General features: G+C 42.1%; 1 protein-coding gene across 2 annotated transcripts in view; it reads left to right on the plus strand.

The window, feature by feature from the left end:
• The window catches only part of hmcn1 (hemicentin 1), an 89,463-nt gene that overhangs the window by 64,204 nt on the left and 4,172 nt on the right, over positions 1-21,087 (plus strand). The window contains exons 51-106 of one of the 2 annotated variants that reach the window (XM_031313891.2): positions 51-164; positions 462-607; positions 696-846; positions 1,154-1,351; positions 1,437-1,550; positions 1,664-1,851; positions 2,183-2,279; positions 2,489-2,650; positions 2,820-2,933; positions 3,031-3,233; positions 3,359-3,440; positions 3,559-3,690; positions 3,987-4,136; positions 4,410-4,569; positions 4,701-4,825; positions 4,924-5,107; positions 5,484-5,581; positions 5,674-5,952; positions 6,049-6,245; positions 6,410-6,491; positions 6,758-6,894; positions 6,980-7,121; positions 7,288-7,432; positions 7,655-7,782; positions 7,893-8,049; positions 8,274-8,395; positions 8,561-8,725; positions 9,023-9,130; positions 9,330-9,467; positions 9,548-9,682; positions 10,060-10,329; positions 10,698-10,888; positions 11,084-11,297; positions 11,446-11,580; positions 11,988-12,178; positions 12,385-12,466; positions 12,703-12,972; positions 13,141-13,311; positions 13,405-13,575; positions 14,004-14,174; positions 14,294-14,464; positions 14,674-14,844; positions 14,992-15,162; positions 15,256-15,402; positions 15,570-15,707; positions 15,876-15,997; positions 16,270-16,507; positions 16,729-16,791; positions 17,064-17,183; positions 17,276-17,410; positions 17,501-17,614; positions 17,798-17,923; positions 18,060-18,188; positions 19,377-19,745; positions 19,964-20,083; positions 20,185-20,311. In XM_031313891.2, the coding sequence (XP_031169751.1) occupies positions 51-164; positions 462-607; positions 696-846; positions 1,154-1,351; positions 1,437-1,550; positions 1,664-1,851; positions 2,183-2,279; positions 2,489-2,650; positions 2,820-2,933; positions 3,031-3,233; positions 3,359-3,440; positions 3,559-3,690; positions 3,987-4,136; positions 4,410-4,569; positions 4,701-4,825; positions 4,924-5,107; positions 5,484-5,581; positions 5,674-5,952; positions 6,049-6,245; positions 6,410-6,491; positions 6,758-6,894; positions 6,980-7,121; positions 7,288-7,432; positions 7,655-7,782; positions 7,893-8,049; positions 8,274-8,395; positions 8,561-8,725; positions 9,023-9,130; positions 9,330-9,467; positions 9,548-9,682; positions 10,060-10,329; positions 10,698-10,888; positions 11,084-11,297; positions 11,446-11,580; positions 11,988-12,178; positions 12,385-12,466; positions 12,703-12,972; positions 13,141-13,311; positions 13,405-13,575; positions 14,004-14,174; positions 14,294-14,464; positions 14,674-14,844; positions 14,992-15,162; positions 15,256-15,402; positions 15,570-15,707; positions 15,876-15,997; positions 16,270-16,507; positions 16,729-16,791; positions 17,064-17,183; positions 17,276-17,410; positions 17,501-17,614; positions 17,798-17,923; positions 18,060-18,188; positions 19,377-19,745; positions 19,964-20,083; positions 20,185-20,311 (8,680 nt within the window). The remainder of the gene's footprint in view (positions 1-50; positions 165-461; positions 608-695; positions 847-1,153; positions 1,352-1,436; positions 1,551-1,663; positions 1,852-2,182; positions 2,280-2,488; positions 2,651-2,819; positions 2,934-3,030; positions 3,234-3,358; positions 3,441-3,558; positions 3,691-3,986; positions 4,137-4,409; positions 4,570-4,700; positions 4,826-4,923; positions 5,108-5,483; positions 5,582-5,673; positions 5,953-6,048; positions 6,246-6,409; positions 6,492-6,757; positions 6,895-6,979; positions 7,122-7,287; positions 7,433-7,654; positions 7,783-7,892; positions 8,050-8,273; positions 8,396-8,560; positions 8,726-9,022; positions 9,131-9,329; positions 9,468-9,547; positions 9,683-10,059; positions 10,330-10,697; positions 10,889-11,083; positions 11,298-11,445; positions 11,581-11,987; positions 12,179-12,384; positions 12,467-12,702; positions 12,973-13,140; positions 13,312-13,404; positions 13,576-14,003; positions 14,175-14,293; positions 14,465-14,673; positions 14,845-14,991; positions 15,163-15,255; positions 15,403-15,569; positions 15,708-15,875; positions 15,998-16,269; positions 16,508-16,728; positions 16,792-17,063; positions 17,184-17,275; positions 17,411-17,500; positions 17,615-17,797; positions 17,924-18,059; positions 18,189-19,376; positions 19,746-19,963; positions 20,084-20,184; positions 20,312-21,087) is intronic. The other variant, XM_031313892.2, reaches the window with a different exon arrangement.

Here is a 21,087-nt window from a genome sequence, read left to right on the forward strand (position 1 = left end):
ATACAGTAGTATAGTACATCTTTTGTCATTCGTCACCCATGCTTTTACAGGTGGGCGCACCATGCAGATTCTCAATGCTAAAGAAGAGGATGCTGGGAGATATACCTGTGTGGCCACTAATGAGGCTGGAGAGAAACTGAAGCACTATGAGGTCAAGGTTTATGGTGAGATTCCTGCATCTTTGAAAACATGCTGTATCTTTCTTTACAAGAAAAGAAAAGTAGAGTACAGTGTAAAGCTTGTTATATGGCAAATCTCAGTTCCAGCATAGCCTATTGCATATGCTCACATGAACAAATAAATGTAACTAAAATCACAGATAATAATGATTTTTTTTTTTTAACACTAATTTAACTTGTGACTTTCAATCTGTAATTTATTGATGTTGGATGAAGGGTGATCTTATAAACATACCTATATAAATTTGTCAATGTAATCTAAAACATGTTTCTTGACTCCAGTCCCCCCTCAGATTAATAAGAATGATATCCCAGGGGAAGGACTGGCCCCGAAAGAGGTTAAGATCAAAGTAAACAGCACACTGACCCTGGAGTGTTCAGCTCAGGCATTTCCTACCCCAGCACTGCAGTGGTACAAGGACGGAAAGGTATAAATCTAATTTAATTTCAAGGGAGATTATGGGAGAAAATAAGAAAATAACCTGTAAAAGCTAGAACTTCTTTTTTCCTCCACAGATCCTGCGGGCAGATGACCATGTGTCCATAACAGCCAACGGTCGTATTGTTCAGATCAAGCATGCTCAGGTGTCAGACACTGGCCGCTACACCTGCGTAGCCACTAATATAGCTGGAGAGGATGAGAAGGACTTTGATGTAAATATACAAGGTGAACTGGGTTGACTGATGCCGATGTGTTAACTGAGACTATTTGTGCATTATATTGGCTCAAAGAGTATTCTCAAGCTGTGCCTTTTTATTGTAATACTAAAAACTGCACATTGAAAATTGTTAATAACTGCAAAAATAATTTGTGCTTTTTAAATAATACCATTCATTTTGAAGTCAACATCCTTTGACAAAAATGCAGAGCCATAGCCTTGATTGTGTTTCCAACCACACTTTGAAATAAAGTTTCCAAAAATGCTCAAAGAAGAGTTTAAACATTTTTCCTCTTTTTCTTTTCCCCTTTTCAGTTCCACCTCATTTCAACAGGCCTGGTGGAGTTGGTGATACCACGTCTTCCCCAGGCTTAGGAGGGGATGTTCGAGATGTGATTCTTAACAATCCCATCTCTCTGTACTGTGAGACCAATGCTGTCCCCCCTCCAACACTCACCTGGTTCAAAGATGGACATCTGCTGACCTCCAATGACAAAGTTCTGATCTTGCCAGGTGAGTTGACAAATAAAACAGAGAGAAAGAGAGGGAGCAAGACAGAGAATGAGTTCATACTAACATTTGACAGTGTTATTCTCAGGTGGGCGAGTGTTACAGATTCCCAGATCCCAGGCGGAAGACTCAGGCAGGTACACGTGTGTGGCTGTCAACGAAGCAGGAGAAGACTCCATTCAGTATGATGTTAGAGTGTTATGTGAGTAAAAACACTTTTCTTTGTGGTAGAAGTATCAGTCAGTTTAATCGAGCTGGAGGGAAAGTATTTTTACATAGAGCAGTTTGTTATTGTGAATTTCTGTCCTGCACCAGTGCCCCCAACCATACGGGGAACAGACAGCGATTTGCCTGATGAGGTCACAGTGTTAGTCAACAAAACTACCCAACTGGAGTGTGACGTGGATGGAAACCCCGCCCCCAAGATTACCTGGTTTAAGGACAGCCAGCCAGTCAGCTCTGATGGGCCACATAGAATCCTGTCTAATGGGCGAGCACTTCAGGTAACAACCAGGAAGCACAAGTTCTCTACATGTTTAATGCCATAGCCCATTTGTGTATTAAACGATTTCAAGTTAAAGTTACTCTAATATACCAGTTGCCTATAAAATCCACAGAAAATAGAACCCCTTGTAAAATGTTATGCAGTCCATGCAATAAATTCTACATTTGTGAACAACTTTCTAAGGTCCAGATAAATCAAACACACATTGGGAATATCTGTCCCGTTAAAAAGAAATGCTCCATCACTCAAATATGGTATTATTCCGTCTATGTATAGTAGACCTCTGCTCTTACTGGATTCCATATTTCTCCATCTTTCCCAACCTTCAGGTGTCGACTGCTCAGGTATCTGACACAGGGCGCTATGTGTGTGTGGCTGACAATGTGGCTGGAAGTGCAGAAAAATCCTTTAACCTTAATGTTCATGGTGAGTCACATGTAAAATGGAAAACACATTTACATTCAAAATTGTCTTATTTTATCAATTTGTAAAAATATAAGAGAGTCATCTGCATTTACTCTTATGTTGAAAATACTGCTTTTCACTTAAATTTAACTGTTGGAAAAAAAACTGGAAAAAGTTTTGACGCATTAAAAGCATATTTGCTATACTGAATGTTTTATTTTTCCTCTCAGTGCCTCCCACCATTATCGGCCTGAGTCCTGAGACTGTGACTGCGGTGGTGAACAACTTTGTGTCTCTCTCTTGTGAAGCTACTGGTTTCCCTCCTCCCACCTTGAGCTGGCTAAATAACCGGGGCCCCATTCAGGCCAACACCAATGCACTCATCATGCCAGGTACTGCAAATTTGGGTCACATGTAATAGAATGAACATTGAGCAGTGGGTGACAACAGAAGATATTTTGCATTAAAAGAGTAATTATAATATCTGGATATGAGCATGCCATAAAAATGATCAACAACAGTAGATTCTGAATGTGTCTGTGTGTCCATTTGTGCCTTCAGGTGGTCGTACGCTACAGATTCTGAAAGCAAAAGTATCTGATGGAGGAAAGTACAGATGTGTGGCCATGAACGCAGCAGGAGAGGCTTACAAACATATCTATCTCACCGTTTTCGGTAAGTCCACATTCACACTTTGTGTACTGTGCACTGAGCGCCTGATTTTACATCATAAACTTACTGTAAATGTTTTCCTCTACCCTCGGCCTCTCAGTTCCTCCAAGTATCCGGGACAGTAGTGGGGACTCTCCTGTTGTGGTGAATGTGCTCGTTGGGAAATCAGTCACTCTGGAGTGTGAGTCCAACGCTGTACCTCCTCCCACCATCACCTGGTACAAGAACGGCAGGGTGGTGACAGAATCAGCAAACCTGCGCATCCTCAAGCAGGGACAGATGCTTGAGATCCAAGGCTCAGAGGTAAGAGATGAATGGATGCCATGTTGTCTGTTCTGTTTCTTTTTATTGATAGCTGTTGTTTTTATTGTTTTTTGTTGTTGTCATTTTTTTTTACATCTTTCTTATATGTCTCCTCTTTTCTCCAGGTATCTGATACTGGACAATATGTTTGCAAGGCCACCAATGTTGCTGGACAAGTGGACAAGAACTTCCACTTGAATATCTATGGTAGGTCATTATAGATATTAATTTATTGAGAAATGTGAAAATTCATAAAACACATCATGTTTTCAAACAATGCTTAACATAATATTGAAGAATTATCTCTGTCTCGTTCTCTCTTCAGTACCTCCAAGTATTGATGGCCCAGCAGAGGAGAGTGTTGTGGAAACCATCAGTAACCCAGTCACCTTTGCCTGTGATGCTACTGGAATCCCTCCTCCGAGCCTCACTTGGTTGAAGAATGGACGACCCATAGGTACACCTACATTTAGATTTAAGTGAGCTGCACTGTAAGTGTTTTGTTAATCACACAAACTACAAAAAAAAATGTTTTGTCAATTGTTAATGTCCTCCTGGGAAATGATATTCATTATTCATCTGTATCTTACATCTAAATCAAATTACCTGTTGTTTCTCAACAAATTTTACACAGGAAAAAAAAGTAAAGGTGGTTGAGGCAAAGTGTAAGGGGTAACATTACATAACTAGGTGCAGTAGCTTTGTCATTGTCATTTCATTTATACCAAACATATGAACTTGATATTTCTGTAGAGAACTCAGAGTCTCTGGAGATGCACATCTTCTCAGGAGGAAGCAAGCTGCAGATTGCACGCTCACAGTTTTCTGACAGCGGCACTTACACGTGTGTGGCTTCCAACGTGGAGGGCAAGGCACGCAAGAGCCACCACCTCACCATACAAGGTACATGCACATGCATAGCCTCAGTCATTATAAAAAAAGTTCGAACCCTTTTCTAGAGATCAGTTTCAAATTAAAGGAATGCAAAAGCTTGTTTGTTTCCAGAGAAGCCCCATAGAATATTACAACATATTCTTGTCAGGCTTTATGTGTCGACCGTAACCTGTCAAGCTTGTCAAGGTTATATGTTATCATAAATAAATGTACTGTATTTGCCATTTCATGATTTCTCATGGTATTGATAGGCTTGTACTAAGACCAGTAATTCTTTCTTAGTCCCTCCCAGTATCTCTGGATCGGAGCTGCCCAGTGAAATGGGAGTTCTGCTAAATGAAACCATCCAGCTGGTCTGTCGAGCCCGGGGAACTCCGACTCCAACCATCCAGTGGTTGAAGGATGGGGAAGTCATCAACAATACAAGGATCGAGGGGCTCAGGTAATGCTTGCCACACAAAAGAATAACAAAATAGAAGAAAAATGGGGATTTGACAGTACGCCAATCCAGTGATAAATGATTCTATAATGATCATAATGATGATAATGATGTAATGCTGCCTTTGTGTTCAGGATCAGTCCAGATGGCAGCACACTCACTGTGACTGGAGCTCACACCACTGATAGTGGCAAGTACACCTGTGTGGCTACCAACACTGCAGGAGAAGAGGACAGGATATTCAATCTGAATGTGTATGGTGGGTTTATTTCATTTTACTACATGTATCGTCCAGTACAAACAGTCTGAGTCACTGTTTTCATGTCACTGACCCTGCTTCCCATTTTACTTTTCCAGTGCCTCCTGTGATAGACGGCAACAGTGAGACAGTTGAGCACTTGACCACAGTTCTGGACAGTTCTGTCAACATTGAGTGTGTTGCTGCAGGCTCTCCTCCGCCCCAGCTCAACTGGCTGAGAAATGGCCTGCCTCTGTCAGTGTCCTCCCACATACGGCTTCTTTCTGCTGGGCAGGTGCTCCGGTAGGTCAGTGGACAGGGCTCAAGAGGAGTATGTTACACACGGTGCTGCATCAAGAACAACTTCTTGTGCATCTTGTGTATGGGAAAATGCTGGTCAGCAATTATTGCAAATCATTGTGTGAGATATAGGTGTAATTCTTTATCTGTATTTTGCAATTTTGTATTTTCCTACTATTAAATCAGTATGGAAATTCACCCTGCATAAAACAATTTCACTGTAATGGGTTGCATTAGAAAGTGGTTTACTATATGCTGTTTCAAAGATTTCGCTGCTCTACTAACAATAAAAGGGTTAAAAACAATGGTTTGTTGGTTCTTTAACCCCTAGTTAAAATGTAACGGGATACTTATATGTTGTACCTTTTGCATTTGTCAGGATTACACGAACTCAGGTGTCCGACAGTGGCACCTATACCTGCGTCGCATCAAACAGAGCAGGAGTGGACAACAGACATTATAACCTACATGTGCATGGTGAGTCTGAAAACATTACTTGCTTCTAAAATCTGAGGAATAAATCACAGCAATAACTAATAATCATTTGTATCTTTTATTACTCTCCTCAGTCCCACCCGGTCTGGATGGGGCAGGGAGCACAGAGGATGTGACTGTAGTCAGAGGAAACTTGGCTTCTCTGCTGTGTACTGCTGATGGGACCCCGATGCCCACTGTGTCCTGGCTTAAAGAAGGGGTAACTCTAATTCCTGACCCCCACCTCAAATTACTCAACCTGAATACCACTGTGCAAATCTTCCAGGCCCAGGTCAATGATACAGGACGCTACACCTGCGTGGCTAACAACACCGCTGGTCAAGCAAGCCGCCACTTTAACCTGAAAGTGCTAGGTGAGTAAAAGCATATTATAGCTCTTATTTTCCAGCTTTTGCTTTTGATTCATGGATGAGAAAATAAATATAGTTTTGTTTTGTTTTCTTATTCAGACCCTCCACACATCATGGGCTCTGGTGTACCAGCAGAAGTATCTGTTGTGGTTAATAATGTACTAGAGCTTCATTGTGAGGCCTCAGGTATACCTACACCCTCTTTGACCTGGCTAAAGGATGGACGTCCGCTCCCACAGACAGACAGTCTGCGCCTCCTCCGGGGAGGAGAAGTGCTTCGTGTGGCCTCGGCACAGGTCAGTAAATAAGGATTGCAACAGTGAAATTTAACACGTTTCTATAAAATTTAAAACCATACTTTTGTGTACATAGTGTATATGATAACATAATTGTGGCGATTATGTTTGGCTATTGAGTCTTTTTCCATATTTTCTTTATACTTTTCTTAACTTTTACTCAGTTGGAGGACACAGGCAGATACAGCTGCTTAGCCCACAGTCCAGCAGGAGATGATGACAAGGAGTTCCTAGTTCGAGTGCATGGTGAGTAACACAGATGTGTAATACACATTGCAGTGTGTGTGTGTGTGTGTGTGTGTGTGTGTGTGTGTGTGTGTACATAACATGTGGAAACAATCTTTGGCTTGAGGATAATTAGATTTAGTCAATATGTATTTAGTTAATAAACATATTTTACTCATATTCTTTTTTCATACTTGTCTAGACAATTAATAAATAATAAGGTGAGATGAGATTGGGCTATAAAAATCAATGTCAGCCCTGGTCTCTTTCTGGTTTTTCGGTAACAGTTCCCCCTAACATTGCGGGGGAGAGCACACCTCAGGACGTGTCAGTGCTGCAGAACAGACAGGTGACTCTGGAGTGCAAGTCTGATGCCGTTCCACCTCCAACTCTGACCTGGCTCAAAGATGGCCAACCATTGCAGGTCAGAAATCAAACAAACAACTGTCCACAAAATGCTATGAATTCTCCTGAAATGCATTTACAAATTACTTTTTACCTTTGTGTAGGCCTCTGCCCGTGTGCGTATTCTGTCCAGTGGCCGTTACTTACAGATCAACATGGCTGAGCTCAGCGACAAAGCTCAGTATACCTGTGTGGCCAGCAACATCGCTGGCAAGACCACGCGACAGTTTAACCTGGCTGTCAATGGTACAGTTACATCTTTTATCTACAACTAATGTAAATATAGAGATACTGTACTGTATATCCTTTCTTATAGAGCTGAACAATTCCATCTGTAATTAATAATAGAGCTGAATTCATTACCCAGCTACAAATGAGTAAACAAATATGTATGTGTCACCTGTCCCCTCAGTGGCCCCAACTATCAAGGAAGGCTCCCAGACAGTGTCAGTGCACATCAACAAGCCAGCAGTGCTTGAGTGTGTTGTAAGTGGAGTGCCACCGCCACGCGTAACCTGGAGGAAACATGGTGCCATATTGGCAGGAAACAACCAAAGGTAAATTAACGTCATAAAACAATTATGTGTTTTTGCTGTTTTTATCTCAAATGAGTATTATTGTCATTATCATACAACAATTGCATATACAGTTCTATTTGATTAATATCATGTATTAATGGTTTCCAGGATATTAAATCTAGATTTTAATATTTTAGCACAACTCAATTATGGGCATTTCCTCTGTGCTGTACCTTACCCAGTTTGTAAAATTGTGTGCAGGTACACATTTGCAGAGGATGGGTCATTACACATCCACTCTGCTCAGGTGACCGACACTGGACGCTACCTGTGTATGGCAACAAATCAGGCTGGGACACAACACAAGAGAGTGGATCTGCAAGTATATGGTGGGTGGTAAATATGTGCATATAAAACACATGAATACTTTCAAACTGTCTCAATCACCCGCAAACACAGTCATCCAATAATTTTATGATCCTCGGTTCTCATCTTTCAGTCTCTCCCTCCATCGCTGAAAGCCGCACCAACGTGACGGTTACAGTCAACGTTCAGACCACACTGTCTTGCGAGGCCACCGGCATACCCAAACCCACCGTCAGCTGGATGAAAAACGGTCGCGTCATTAATACTGACCAGAACGAGAATATGTACAGGTTGATCCAGGTTTTCTCCCTCTCTGTTTTCTCTCACAAAGACAAAACTGGAATTTAAGACCACATTAATTAACAGCTTTATTGCTTTAGCATTTCATTGTAAGATTTACTATATATATATATATATATATATATATATATATATATCATTAATTTTGCCATTTTTAAAGCGTGGACATCAAAGTTAAACTACTCTTCAATCCTAACTTTTTTGTTATTTCCAGATTACTATCATCAGGCTCCCTGGTAGTCATAGCACCAACAGTGGAGGATACAGCAGTGTATGAATGTGTGGTCTCTAATGAGGCAGGGGAAGACTCCAGATTCATCAACCTCACTGTCCACGGTGAGTAACACAGCATTTGTTTACAAATTGATCATTCTTTTTACGCTATGTTCATTGATGTTGTGTCATTATGTGATTGAATTTATCTTTCTGTTGTAAACGTTTTTAACATTTCATTTCAAGATAATATATTGTTCTTACATTTTCTATCTAATGTCCCTCTAGTTCCTCCATCTATAGCAGATGAACCCACAGAGCTCGTTGTAACCAGACTGTCCCCGGTGGTCATCGCCTGCACTGCATCTGGCGTCCCAGTGCCCACAATCCACTGGAGCAAAGATGGCATGAAGCTTCCCAAAGAGGGACAGGGCTACAGCATCCTGCCCACAGGTTAGAATCAGAATTAATGTAAATAGTACAAAACTTTTATTTGTTACAACTTTTCAAACGACCACCCAAAATTCTGTAATTGCTAGCAAAATATGTTGTCACATATGACATATATATCACATACTCTTTTATTAGTATTAATAATGTTTTTGTATTCAGTTAATTCTTCAACTGGTCTCAAAATATACCTATTGCTGTGATTCATCTAATACAGCAGTTAAGATTATACTAAGTGATAAGTGTTTCAGGTTACTTTATTAGCTTTATTAATTATGTTGATTGGGTGTCTGTGCTCAGGACCAGTAGAGATCATCTCAGCTGAGCTAAGCCATGCAGGACGCTACTCGTGCACGGCCAGGAATGCTGCAGGCTCCACCCACCGCCATGTGCAGCTCACAGTGCAGGGTAAGAACATCCTGAGAAACAATATATCAAGAGACACACTACTGTTTAGGGGCTGTGTAGAGTGCAAAAAGCCCAAAAATATGCATTGTTTACAACTTAACTGCATGGTCAGTGATAAAAATAATACAATGGATGAACTTTGCATTAGGCTATGACTCTGACGTGCTTTTACTTCATTTTTTCCCATCCCTCTCCTCAGAGCTCCCAGTGATCCAATCTCATCCCTCCACCCTGGATGTGATCCTCAATAACCCCATCACTCTGCCCTGCAGGGCGACAGGCTTGCCCAGACCGACCATCACCTGGCAGAAGGAGGGCATCAACATACCCACCACAGGTAATTAATCCTGTCTACGTGTATGTGTCAGTAATCATAAGTTATCAGTCATAACATCATCGTCTCTTGCTTCATGCCAGATGGAAGTTTCACAGTGCTGCCTAATGGAAGTCTGCAGATCACTAAGGCCTCTGTGTCGGATTCTGGGACATACATATGTGTGGCTCAAAACCCTGCAGGCACTGCGCTGGGCAAGACCAAACTCAGAGTACAAGGTGGGGCACACATTCAAGTCAAAGTAACTTGACTAACAGATGTATTATGTAATTACTCAGCAGTTGTGTACAGGGATGTAAGAAGAACACCTTACAATCAATGGTATTCTGATATATTACCCCTGCATTAAATGCGACTTTTGAAAAAATAAAAAAATATTTCAATTTTGCAACATAAAACAGAACTGACTGTCTTGAATAAATTCCCTTTATCCTGATACCGTAGGTAACAGTTATGTGTCTTACAAGTTCGAACATGCACTCCCTTCAGGCATCTAAATCCATGTTTAGCAGCCTAATTGCTTATTTTGCTAATGTTGTCAATACATTTAAATGTTTTGACTCCATGTGGTTTTTCTATTTTCTGTGTCCTGCAGTCCCTCCAGTGATCAGCTCAGAGACTCAAAAGTATCTGGCACCTGTGGACTCCTCTGTGACGCTGCACTGCCAAGCTGATGGTTCCCCACCCCCCTCTGTCACATGGCATAAAGACGGGCAGCCGCTGACTGAATCTGTACGCCAGCGGGTGCTCAGTTCAGGATCCCTGCAGATCTCCTTCATCCAGCCAAGCGATACTGGAGGATACACTTGCACTGCTGCCAATGCAGCGGGCACTGTCAGCGTTGTGATGAGCCTCACAGTACAGAGTGAGTTTCAGTCAATACAGTATTTCAAGCCACATCACTAAACACCACACACTATGTTTGTATAATAATAATTTAAAACCACAATTCACATGAAACCTAAAGTACCATTTCTCATTGAAAAGATGATGTTGCTACTTGGCCCACCACATGCACTTCACTAGGTACACCATCTGTGATTGCAAGGAATTTTTTGTTGTACAGCATTTTCCTGATCTTAAATTAGTGATCCAGCTAATTTGTCTAAAAATGTAAAATGTAGTGTACAGGGCATTAGGGGCTGCCAATCTCCTCTGTGATTGTATATTTTATAAAACCATAACAAGACTAATCTTTAAAAAAAAAAAAATTGATAATGACTTCCTTTGCAGTCCCACCTTCCATTCGTGGTGGAGAGCTGGAGGTAGCAGTGGTGGAAAACAGTCAGGCTCAGCTGGTGTGTGTGGCGGAGGGGGTCCCTCAGCCCAGCCTGTCCTGGGAGAAGGACGGTAATCCTCTCAGTGAAAGCACAGGGGAGTACACAATCCTGCCCTCTGGAGAGCTGATTATAGACATCGCTCAGGTAAGGGAAACATAGGGAAAACAACAAATAATCTTTCTGTTTGTTAATGTCTGTAGATTGCTGGAAAGTGAAATTGGCTTGTATTAAATTTAGTTTACAGTAGGTGGCTTAAGTGGCTTGTCTTGCATCAAAAAGATGCATTTAAAGATTTTCTGAATGCTCCCACTCTCCTCATCTCCCCTCCCTCTGTACCAGCCTGACGATGCTGGAAGTTATACGTGTGTTGCCACAAATGCAGTCGGACAGGACAGTCGGACAACGACCCTGTCTGTTCATACTCACCCCCTCTTCACTGAGCTGCTCGGAGATGTGGCCCTCAACAAGGGAGAGCGCCTCCTACTGGCTTGTGGCGTCAGTGGCATCCCCCCACCTAGAATCACATGGGCCTTCAACAACAACATCATCCCAGGTATATAGCAAGGTCCCCATTGATTAGGAAAATGTTTTGAATCTTATATCCCCCCCCAATTATGTGGCTGTATGTGATATATTAGATGAAAGACTTTTAACTGTGTTTTTCTCGTATTGTCTTTTGCTGCCTTCGGTTAATGCTTTAGTTCACTACGACCACGTGAACGGCCACACTGAGCTGGTGATAGAGAGAGTGAGCAAAGACAACTCTGGCACCTACACCTGTGTGGCAGAAAACAGCGTAGGAACCATTAAGTCACTGGGCTTTGTCTATGTCAAAGGTAAAACCACACTGCCATGAAACTATTTCACTCAGCTTCATTTTACTGATGTCCCCCTATTTAGCATTTATAAGCAGTGTATAAACATTTATTAAATGGTTTATAACACATTTAATGTAGTTGTAAGCAGATGTATGTAATGTATTTGTTAACAAATACATTATGTGGGCACAAAGTGGATGCTGGTCTATAAACAGTTAATGAATGACACTATAGTTACATACATTACAACTTAAAAATGTCCTTATAGCTGCATACAACTGCGTTATAGTGTGTTTTAAGCCATTTATTAAATGTTTGTATGCTGTTTATAACTGCTAAGTAGGGGCATTTAAAGTAAAAAGCTACCATGTAACTCACAACTCAACCCTAATCAAGTGATGTGAACTTGTTCTGTCTGTCTCCAGAGCCTCCTATCATCGATGGGGACCTTCACTCCAACCGTATTGAACCCCTTGGTGGTAATGCCATCCTGAACTGTGAGGTCCGCGGAGACCCCCTGCCCACCATCCGGTGGAGCAAAAGTGGGATAAATGTCCAGATTAGCAACCGCATCCGTCTGCTGGACAACGGCTCTCTTGCCATCTATGGCACAGTGGTAGGAAAACACATGAGACTGAGACCACTTCTGTGTAATACTCTATACAAAATGTTGATAAGTAGTTATTATATATATATATATATATATATATATATATATATATATATATATATATATATATATATATATATATATATATATATTGGAACTTATTTGTAAACATATTATGATAATGAACTGTGTTTTCATTTAATTTCATACAGAGTGAAGATGCAGGCAACTACATGTGTGTGGCAACAAATGATGCCGGGGTGGTGGAAAGGAGTGTCACCCTTACCTTGCAGAGTAGGTGTCTTTATTCTGTGTCAGTCCTATTTAGCATAACATTTAGCATTTGCTACATAAACAACGTGAAAGTTGTTATAACCTAAAAGACTACTCCAGCGATTTAGTATTGCACCTTAAACAGTGAAAGCATCAGTAGCTGTTTTCTTCGTGCTCTAGTAAACTGGTTTTGATGTGTGACAGCATTGTAATTCCTCCTTAAAGGGTTTAATCAAACAGATCTGCCTTTCTTCCAGGTGCACCCACCATCATAGTGGAGCCAGTGGAGACAGTGGTAGATGCTGGATCCACAGTTGTGCTCAACTGTCAGGCAGAGGGTGAGCCTACTCCCATGATAGAGTGGTCCCGCCAGGGGCGCCCCCTGCTGGGCAACGACCGCTTCTCGACTCTGTCCAACGGTTCCCTCAGGATCAGCAGCGCCCAGAAGGAGGACACAGCTGAATATGAATGTGTGGCCAGAAACTTGCTGGGATCAGTGCTGGTCAGGGTCACTTTTACTGTACGAGGTGAGCTGGTGAGCTTTGTGGGGAATCTTTTCGTTCTGTGATATTTTTGAGTCAACTTCCATTAAACAATATATTCATTCTCTTCTATAACCTCCTCAGTGAAAGCAAAAACAAACAATCATCTAAATTGACAAGTTAAGTTTACCGTGCATTCATTTGTTTTTCCAGTTCATGGGGGCTACTCAGAGTGGGCAGAGTGGGGTCGTTGCAGTGTGTCATGTGGTGTTGGGTCCCAGAAGAGGCTGAGACAGTGTAATAATCCTCTACCTGCCAATGGAGGACGTCACTGTGCAGGATCAGACACAGAGACACATAGTTGTCAGGGAAAGCCCTGTCCAGGTGAGAGTGTTTTGATAAGTCAGTACTTGTAAAAGAGACTGTGTGCAAATAGCACATGTGGTAACAAAGGGCTGTACCATTTTCCCTCTGCAGTGGATGGGAACTGGTCAGAGTGGTCTCTCTGGGAGGAGTGTTCTCGTACTTGTGGTCAGGGCAACAGAACCAGGGTCCGGACCTGCAGTAACCCTCCAGCTCAGCATGGAGGCAGGCCTTGTGAGGGGAAGGCAGTGGAGGTCATCATGTGCAGTGTCAGACCTTGTCCAGGTGAGTGACCAAATACCTTTTCTGTAAATGCAGCAGAAGACTGTCAGCTGTATGAATAGATGGTATGATGAAGTGCACCTGGCAGGAATGATTGTCTAATCTCAAATGGATGTCCCATACAAACATTTGTTATCTAAAAATCTCATATTTGTATATTATTACACTTTTCTCAGTTTCTAAATACTAAAGTCAACTGCCCATAATAAATTGCACATTTACCATAGATGTCGAATAAATGTTGAGGTGTAAAAAGTATAATATTTCTCTCAGAAATGTATTGGAGTAGAAGCATAAAGTGGCATCAAATGGAAATACTTACGCCAAGTACAAATTCCTCAAAATAGTACTACTAATAGTACTTTAAGTATACGTATGTCATGTGTAACGATAGGCCTGTATACATTGACTGTCTGTTTCCACTCCTGCAGTGGCGGGTAACTGGGGGTCTTGGCTACCATGGAGCCCATGCAGTGAGACCTGTGGTAAGGGCATGCAGTCCAGAATCCGCCTGTGCAACAACCCCCCTCCAGCATTTGATGGGCCACAGTGTGAGGGCACTGACACCCAAACACAAGTGTGCAAGGAGAGACCTTGTCCTGGTAAGGGCTCAGGGATTGAACTTTGCAGTAAAATCAGATAAAATCAGATTGAAAGAAATTTCAAATAATTAAGTCTAAGTGACTGATGCTCCCGCTTCTTCTTCTCTTGTGCCCTTCAGTGGATGGGAAGTGGTCCTCCTGGGTGAGCTGGGGAGCCTGCAGTGTTTCATGTGGAGGCGGGACCAGACAGAGGACACGCCTCTGTGCCAGCCCCGCCCCTCAGCATGGTGGCAGGCAGTGTGAAGGCAACGACGTGCACATTGACTTCTGTAACAGCGACCCCTGCCCCAGTGAGTCATACTAACTTTTATTCAGTCGTACTGGTTAGATTTTACAAATGCAACATCTTTTACTTTACAGGAAAAAAACATATCCTCTATATCTGTATATTTATCTGTATATCTATTTGTAAAAATGTCTTGTTTCTTCCCAGTAACGTACCTGCTCTTGTATGTCTTTTCCGTTTCTGCCTTTGACATTTTGACTTTCTTTCTCTCAGTCAGCGGTAACTGGGGTCCATGGAGTAGCTGGGGCAGCTGCAGCAAGACATGTAACGGAGGTCAGATGAGGCGCTACAGGACATGTGACAACCCCGGACCTGCCAATGGTGGGAGAGCATGTGCAGGTGCAGATACACAGATACAGAGATGCAGCACAGCCAACTGTCCTGGTGAGTCAGCATGTTTAAAACATTTTTTAGATTATCCCAAAAAGACTAAATTGCCTCTAAAACTCAGATTATGAGGTAATTAAAACCGCCCTGCTGTGTGTCTGTTTTACGATGATGATGTTTGTTTTTGGGGGTATATCATTGCAGTTGACGGTAACTGGGGCTCATGGCAGCCGTGGGGAGAATGCTCTGCTTCCTGTGGGGGCGGAGAGAGGACACGTGTCCGTCTCTGTAACAGTCCGTCTCCTAGCAACGGTGGTCGGCCTTGTCCAGGAGACTCCTCTCAGCTGTCCAGGTGTAATAGTCAGGCCTGCCCAGGTGAGGCATTTTTGTAAATATATATAGATTGTACATGTGTGCAGTTGAGTGCAGTTCTCGACACGTTCTCAAATACCATCTTTTTCTTGTCAGGTGGACCCCAGAAGGCACGAGGAAGCATCATAGGGAACATCAACGATATTGAGTTTGGCATCGCCATCCTCAATGCCACCATCACAGACAGCAAGTCTGGCGGCAGAATCATCAAGGCCACTATTACTAATGTACCAAGGACATTAGGTCAGTTTTCCAACAGTTTCAGATGTTTAAATATTTTACTTTTAGATGAGATGTGCACCAAATAATACCTGTCTCCATTCAACTAGTGCACCTAAGTTGTTCTCTTGAACTTTCTCATATAACTCATAATAAATTAAATATGCCCTTCTTTTCCCTTTAATTTCAAGGTCCTGCAATGAGAAAGCTCATCTCAATCTTGAATCCTGTCTACTGGACCACTGCACAGGAAGTAGGAGAGGCTGTCAACGGCTACACTCTAACAGGAAGCATCTTCAGACGAGAGACACAGGTGGAGTTTGCCACAGGTAAGAGTGGACAGGACGGGGTGCTACTGTATTATTACTACAATGTGAGCTATTTATATAATACACATTGTGGGTTCAAGCTGGTGCTTGTTGTGGACTGATGGTTTTGGATGTGAATAATGTTAGTAGGGGGAAATGTGACAAAGATCTGTGGTGTAATCTTGGTAGGTGAGATTTTAAGGATGACCCACATTGCCAGAGGCCTGGACTCAGATGGAGCTTTGTTACTGGACATCGTAGTGAACGGACACATCCTGCAGCTCCCCTCACATGCTGACATCAGCATCAAGGTAAATAAATAATCTATGCAGGTGATTAGACTTTGTGGCTTATTGGTAGGTGTTTTTATTACTTAGTTTCTTTAGATTAGATTTCATCTTGTATAAAATCAAGGGGAACAGCAGTAAAAAACAAACATAACTCTATTTTAACCAGTTTACTTCAAATCACATATATTACATCACTGCATAACCTTTCATAAACAATGCCATATTGTGGAGCTTAGCTACAACATGTCAAAATACTTTAAAGCTGCCTCACATGTACACTTTGTTTGACTCAGGACTACACGGAGGATTACATCCAGACAGGCCCAGGCCAGCTGTACGCTCTGTCCACCCGCATGTTCAGCATCGACAGGGAGAGTGTGCCCTACTCGTGGAACCACAGCATCTCATACGACCTGTCAAAGGGCAAGATGCCCTACCTCGTAGAGACAATGCATGCCACAGCCATCAGTGCTAACTACCACCCCCTGGAGGAGATGTTGGAGTATAGCATCCAAGCTAGTATCGCCAAGGGTGAGAATACTGGTCTGTAAAAGGACTGAATGTAGGAATAATATTTTGATTATGGGTGAGAGATGGACTGAAAAAGGCTACTAACTTAATAGGCTCAGTATTTTTCCTCTGTTGTTGCTTAGTAATCCAGTCAACCTTTTACATCTGATCTTTCTTTTTTCCTACATATTTTTGTCTCAACGGTAATTTAAATTAATGATGAAATGTTTACATGATTCCAGGTGATCGCAGTAACCAGTGTCCTCAGGGATTCACCTTGGTGTCTGCTGGTCCCTACTGTGCAGGTAATGTTTATCACAACATATTATGCTGTTCCTAACTCAGTAAGAATCAGTTAAATCTACAACTTTATAGTCTATGGCTAGTTAATAATAGTGGTATGTTGAGTTAAAAGTCTATTTCAGAGTTGCTTTCAAAGACACATAGTGGATTTAAAAGCACCTTTAAATGAGTTAACATCTTAGCCTAACATACTTAGCAGAACTTCCTCATTGTTTGCTTAAATCTGTTCTGATTGTTGCAATATTGTTGTCAATGTATCATTTATGTGCTGTAGATGAGAACGAGTGTGAGGTTGGGAAACCTTGTTCTCATGCCTGCCACAACGCCATGGGCACCTACTACTGCTCTTGTCCCCGAGGCCTCACCATCTCAGCTGACGGCAGGACCTGTCAGGGTACATAACTCACTTCTGAATCAGTGCTGTCAACATTAATATTAAACACACAGGTCCTTGTTTAGATAATTCAATGCTCTTCATTCTCGTAGACATTGATGAGTGTTCACTGGGCGGGAACGTGTGCCATGATGGACAGGACTGTGAGAACACTATTGGCTCTTACCGATGCGTCATGCGCTGTATGCGCGGCTTCAGGAGAACAGCCGATGGTCTCAGCTGCACGGGTACACCAACAAGCTTTATTGATCAGCTGAGCATTTGTTGTGAGTGTTGCTGATGTGGAACTTTTTACGATTGTCTTATTTGTTGCTCAGATGTGAACGAATGCCAGGAGTCCAATCCGTGCAATCAGCACTGTCTGAACACGATTGGCAGCTATCGATGCGCCTGCGAGCCGGGCTATCAACTCAGGAACCGACGCTGTATAGGTAAGACAGCTACACCTCTCCATATAGTGCTTTATCTGTATTATTCATAATAGAAGGTTACTATTTTTGGCCTTTTTATATAATTTCATTGCTTGAAAAATACAGTCAGATGCCCTCACCTAAAATCATTTCCTTGAAGAAACTTGTTCTGGATTTGACCTCTTCTCCCTCTGATCACCCCAGATATAAACGAGTGCAGACAGAGGGTTTGTCGATCAGATCAGCAGTGTAAAAACACACGGGGTGGTTACACCTGTATTGACCTGTGCCCCAATGGTATGACTAAAGGTGCCAATGGGACATGTGTAGGTGAGTATTCACAAACATACAGTGTTCCTTGTTAAGCCAGAGAGCATTTGCTGAAGTAAACAATATTAATAATGTACAGACTGGGAGAGATTTTAGTTCTGCACCATGATTTACTTCTGTATCCTTTGTGCTGTAGACATCGATGAGTGCAGAGATGGCACTCATCAATGCAGATACAATCAGATCTGTGAGAATACCCGAGGCAGCTACCACTGCACATGTCCACGTGGCTACAGATCTCAGGGAGTGGGACGGCCCTGTCTCGGTACGTACATCCTTTATGTCTCTCATAAACATAACAAAACATGCATCCAAATTTGTATGACATTCAAAGGGCTTCATTTGCAGTGATCAGGCAGGTGATACTTCCACCAAACGGTGTGTAATTCTGTTTTAGCTGAGGATATTTGTCAAAGCATACAGCATGTTAATCAATTAAAAAGTGTAAAACATTTTTGCAATGCTCTTTCCTTACTCTTCCAATCAGTTTGTTCTGCCAGCAAACTTCTCTCTTTGTGTCAGTGACTCACTCCTGTTGAAACTTAAATAATAAATAAATAAGCTGTCATCTGCAACGTAGCACGGACATTCTGCCAGTGCTTTCTTGCATCTCTAAAATGCTGCAATTAAAACCGCTGACTAACACATAACATTAAAGACCCTGCAAAGATGTAATGCATGGTATCAGGTCCTCTAAAGCTCTACATTAATGCTGTGTCTTCTTACACTGTCAGATAAGAGTATGAGAAAGGGTAGGAAAGGACTACAGAGGAAGGGAAAAATAAATGTCTCCTTCTTTGATGCATCAACCATAAAAAGACCAGCACCATGACCTCACCGCTCTGTCTGTCACTCTGTTTCCCCACTATCTTCCAATTTTTTTTAAAGTTTCCTTTATGTTTGGATCTGGCTATTTCCTGGAGTTGCTTTGTAATGGCATACATTCACCGTTGCCCTCGTGACATCATTAACATTGTACGCTGATGCCTGTCTTTGTGAAATATTCATCTGGCATGTATTGGATTTCTTACCTGGTATCATATGTGAATTATATTTAATATCATTTCTTCAGATAAAAAGTTAAATAGTTTCAGAATTGAGATTTAAGTTATTATCTTCAAAGCGTTTTAATTTGATATGAGAGAAAATAATCTCAGTCTCTCATTCAAATTAGACAGATGTATTTATAGTCTCAATACATTTCTGTCTTAGGGACATGAATATGTATTGTTGTACAGTGGGGTGATTGACATATACCCTTTTTCCCCCCCTCATTCTCATCTCCCTCCTCTATTTTCATGGCCCCCACCACCTCATTTGTCCTTTTCATCCCTCTAAATATCACCTTTTCCCGTTACTTCATGCATTCTTTTTGCACCTTTTTCTCCTTTTTTCCTATCAATCTGTCTTCTTGTTTTTTCCTGCTGCTGGTCTTTCTTTGTGCTGAGGGCAGACATAAATGAGTGTGAGCGGCTTCCACAGCCCTGTGCCCACCAGTGCATCAACACGCCTGGCAGCTTCAAGTGCACCTGCCCGCCAGGGCGCCACCTTCTGGGTGATGGCAAATCCTGTGCTGGTCTGGAGCGTCTGCCCAGCTATGAAAGTTACTCATTCGGCTACCAAACATCACAATCCTCTCCTGAGCACAACTCCTACCAGCGACTGTACCACAACTTGGCCTCTCAGAGCTACCACTCCTACGCAGCCACCGCAAGGGGGCGCAACAGGAGCCAGAGCCGCAGAGAGACTCCCGTACATTCCTCACAGCAGGGCTTCCTCGCTTGTCAGCAGGGGTTTGAGTCCAGGGGTGGCTCCTGCTTAGGTAACAATAGAGGACAGGCAGGGTTAAGATTAGGGAGAGTATGAAAGTTATAGAGTCATAGAGAAACTCTATTTGCTTTGCTGCTTGTGGGTTTAGCTGTAAATATGGAACTGTGAGCTTTGAAAATGTATCTTAATGTGTCATTTATGTTCTCTGATTTCCTCTCTATCATTCTGTGGCTGTTTGTGTGTTTGCGTATGTGTGTGTGACACCAACAGACATCAACGAGTGTGAGGTGAGGGACACCTGTCAGCATGAGTGTATGAACACACCAGGGAGCCACAGGTGTCTCTGTCCTGCTGGTTACCACCTCATGACCAATGGCAAGACATGTCAAGGTGAGAACCACCAGCTGCTCCCTGTTTCCTTCCATCACCATCATTTTGTGTTCATTATAGCATGTACTGTAATGATGATAAGCTGTTCGCTGTATCGACAGATATAGACGAGTGCCTGGAACAGAACATCCAGTGTGGAGCGAACCAGATGTGCTTTAACATGAGAGGAAGTTACCAGTGTATTGACACACCTTGTCCACCAAACTACCAGAGGGATCCAGCCACAGGGTAAACATTCACCTTCACAGAAATACACTCAATTAGGATAACCCATTAAAGAAAATTAAAGATTGAAGATAAACCGTGACCACAAACTATTTGTTTAATTTAAGGGATTTGCAATCATGGAACAGTTTGTATTTTTAGATCCTTTAAAACTTTAAAGCATCAGTTAATCAAAAAACATTTTTCACGTAGCCATTGTGGTACCATATCATGCAGAGAGTTTCGGATTTAAAGCTATAGTGCGTAGTTTCTGCCCCCATGAGGAATTCTAAGTAACGACAACAAAACTGTCGCCGCGTCCACATGATACAAGCCTTACGTGACTGCGCACATGTTCAAAAATAAACCTTAAAGCTACATTGTGTAAGAATTTCTCCCATCTAGCAGTGAAATTGTATATGACAACCAACTGAATATTACTTTCTAGCCACTCCCATTCCGAACGCATTTTAACTCCTACAGTGGCCGTATTATTCCAAGAAGTACGACTTCGTCCGTGAGTGTTCCTTCCAGTGTAATAATAGTTTTACGTTATTTTGGTACCATTTCATTGCTAACATCAGTTATCAGGTTCCCAAACATATGCAAGCTAATGTTAGTAAAGCATCAGTGCTATCATTATTCTGTATATTGTACGAGATTAATAGTGTAAGGCAATGTTTACAGCGTAGGAGAGAATCAACGGAGGTTTATGTTTTTAATATATTTCTCTGAGCTGAAATTAGCTCTTTATCTCCATTGTTTACACGCAGCTGTTCTAGCTGTAGCTAGTCTGTGTT

The sequence above is a fragment of the Sander lucioperca genome, chromosome 11, assembly GCF_008315115.2.
Source record: "Sander lucioperca isolate FBNREF2018 chromosome 11, SLUC_FBN_1.2, whole genome shotgun sequence".
NCBI classification, from domain to species: domain Eukaryota; kingdom Metazoa; phylum Chordata; class Actinopteri; order Perciformes; family Percidae; genus Sander; species Sander lucioperca.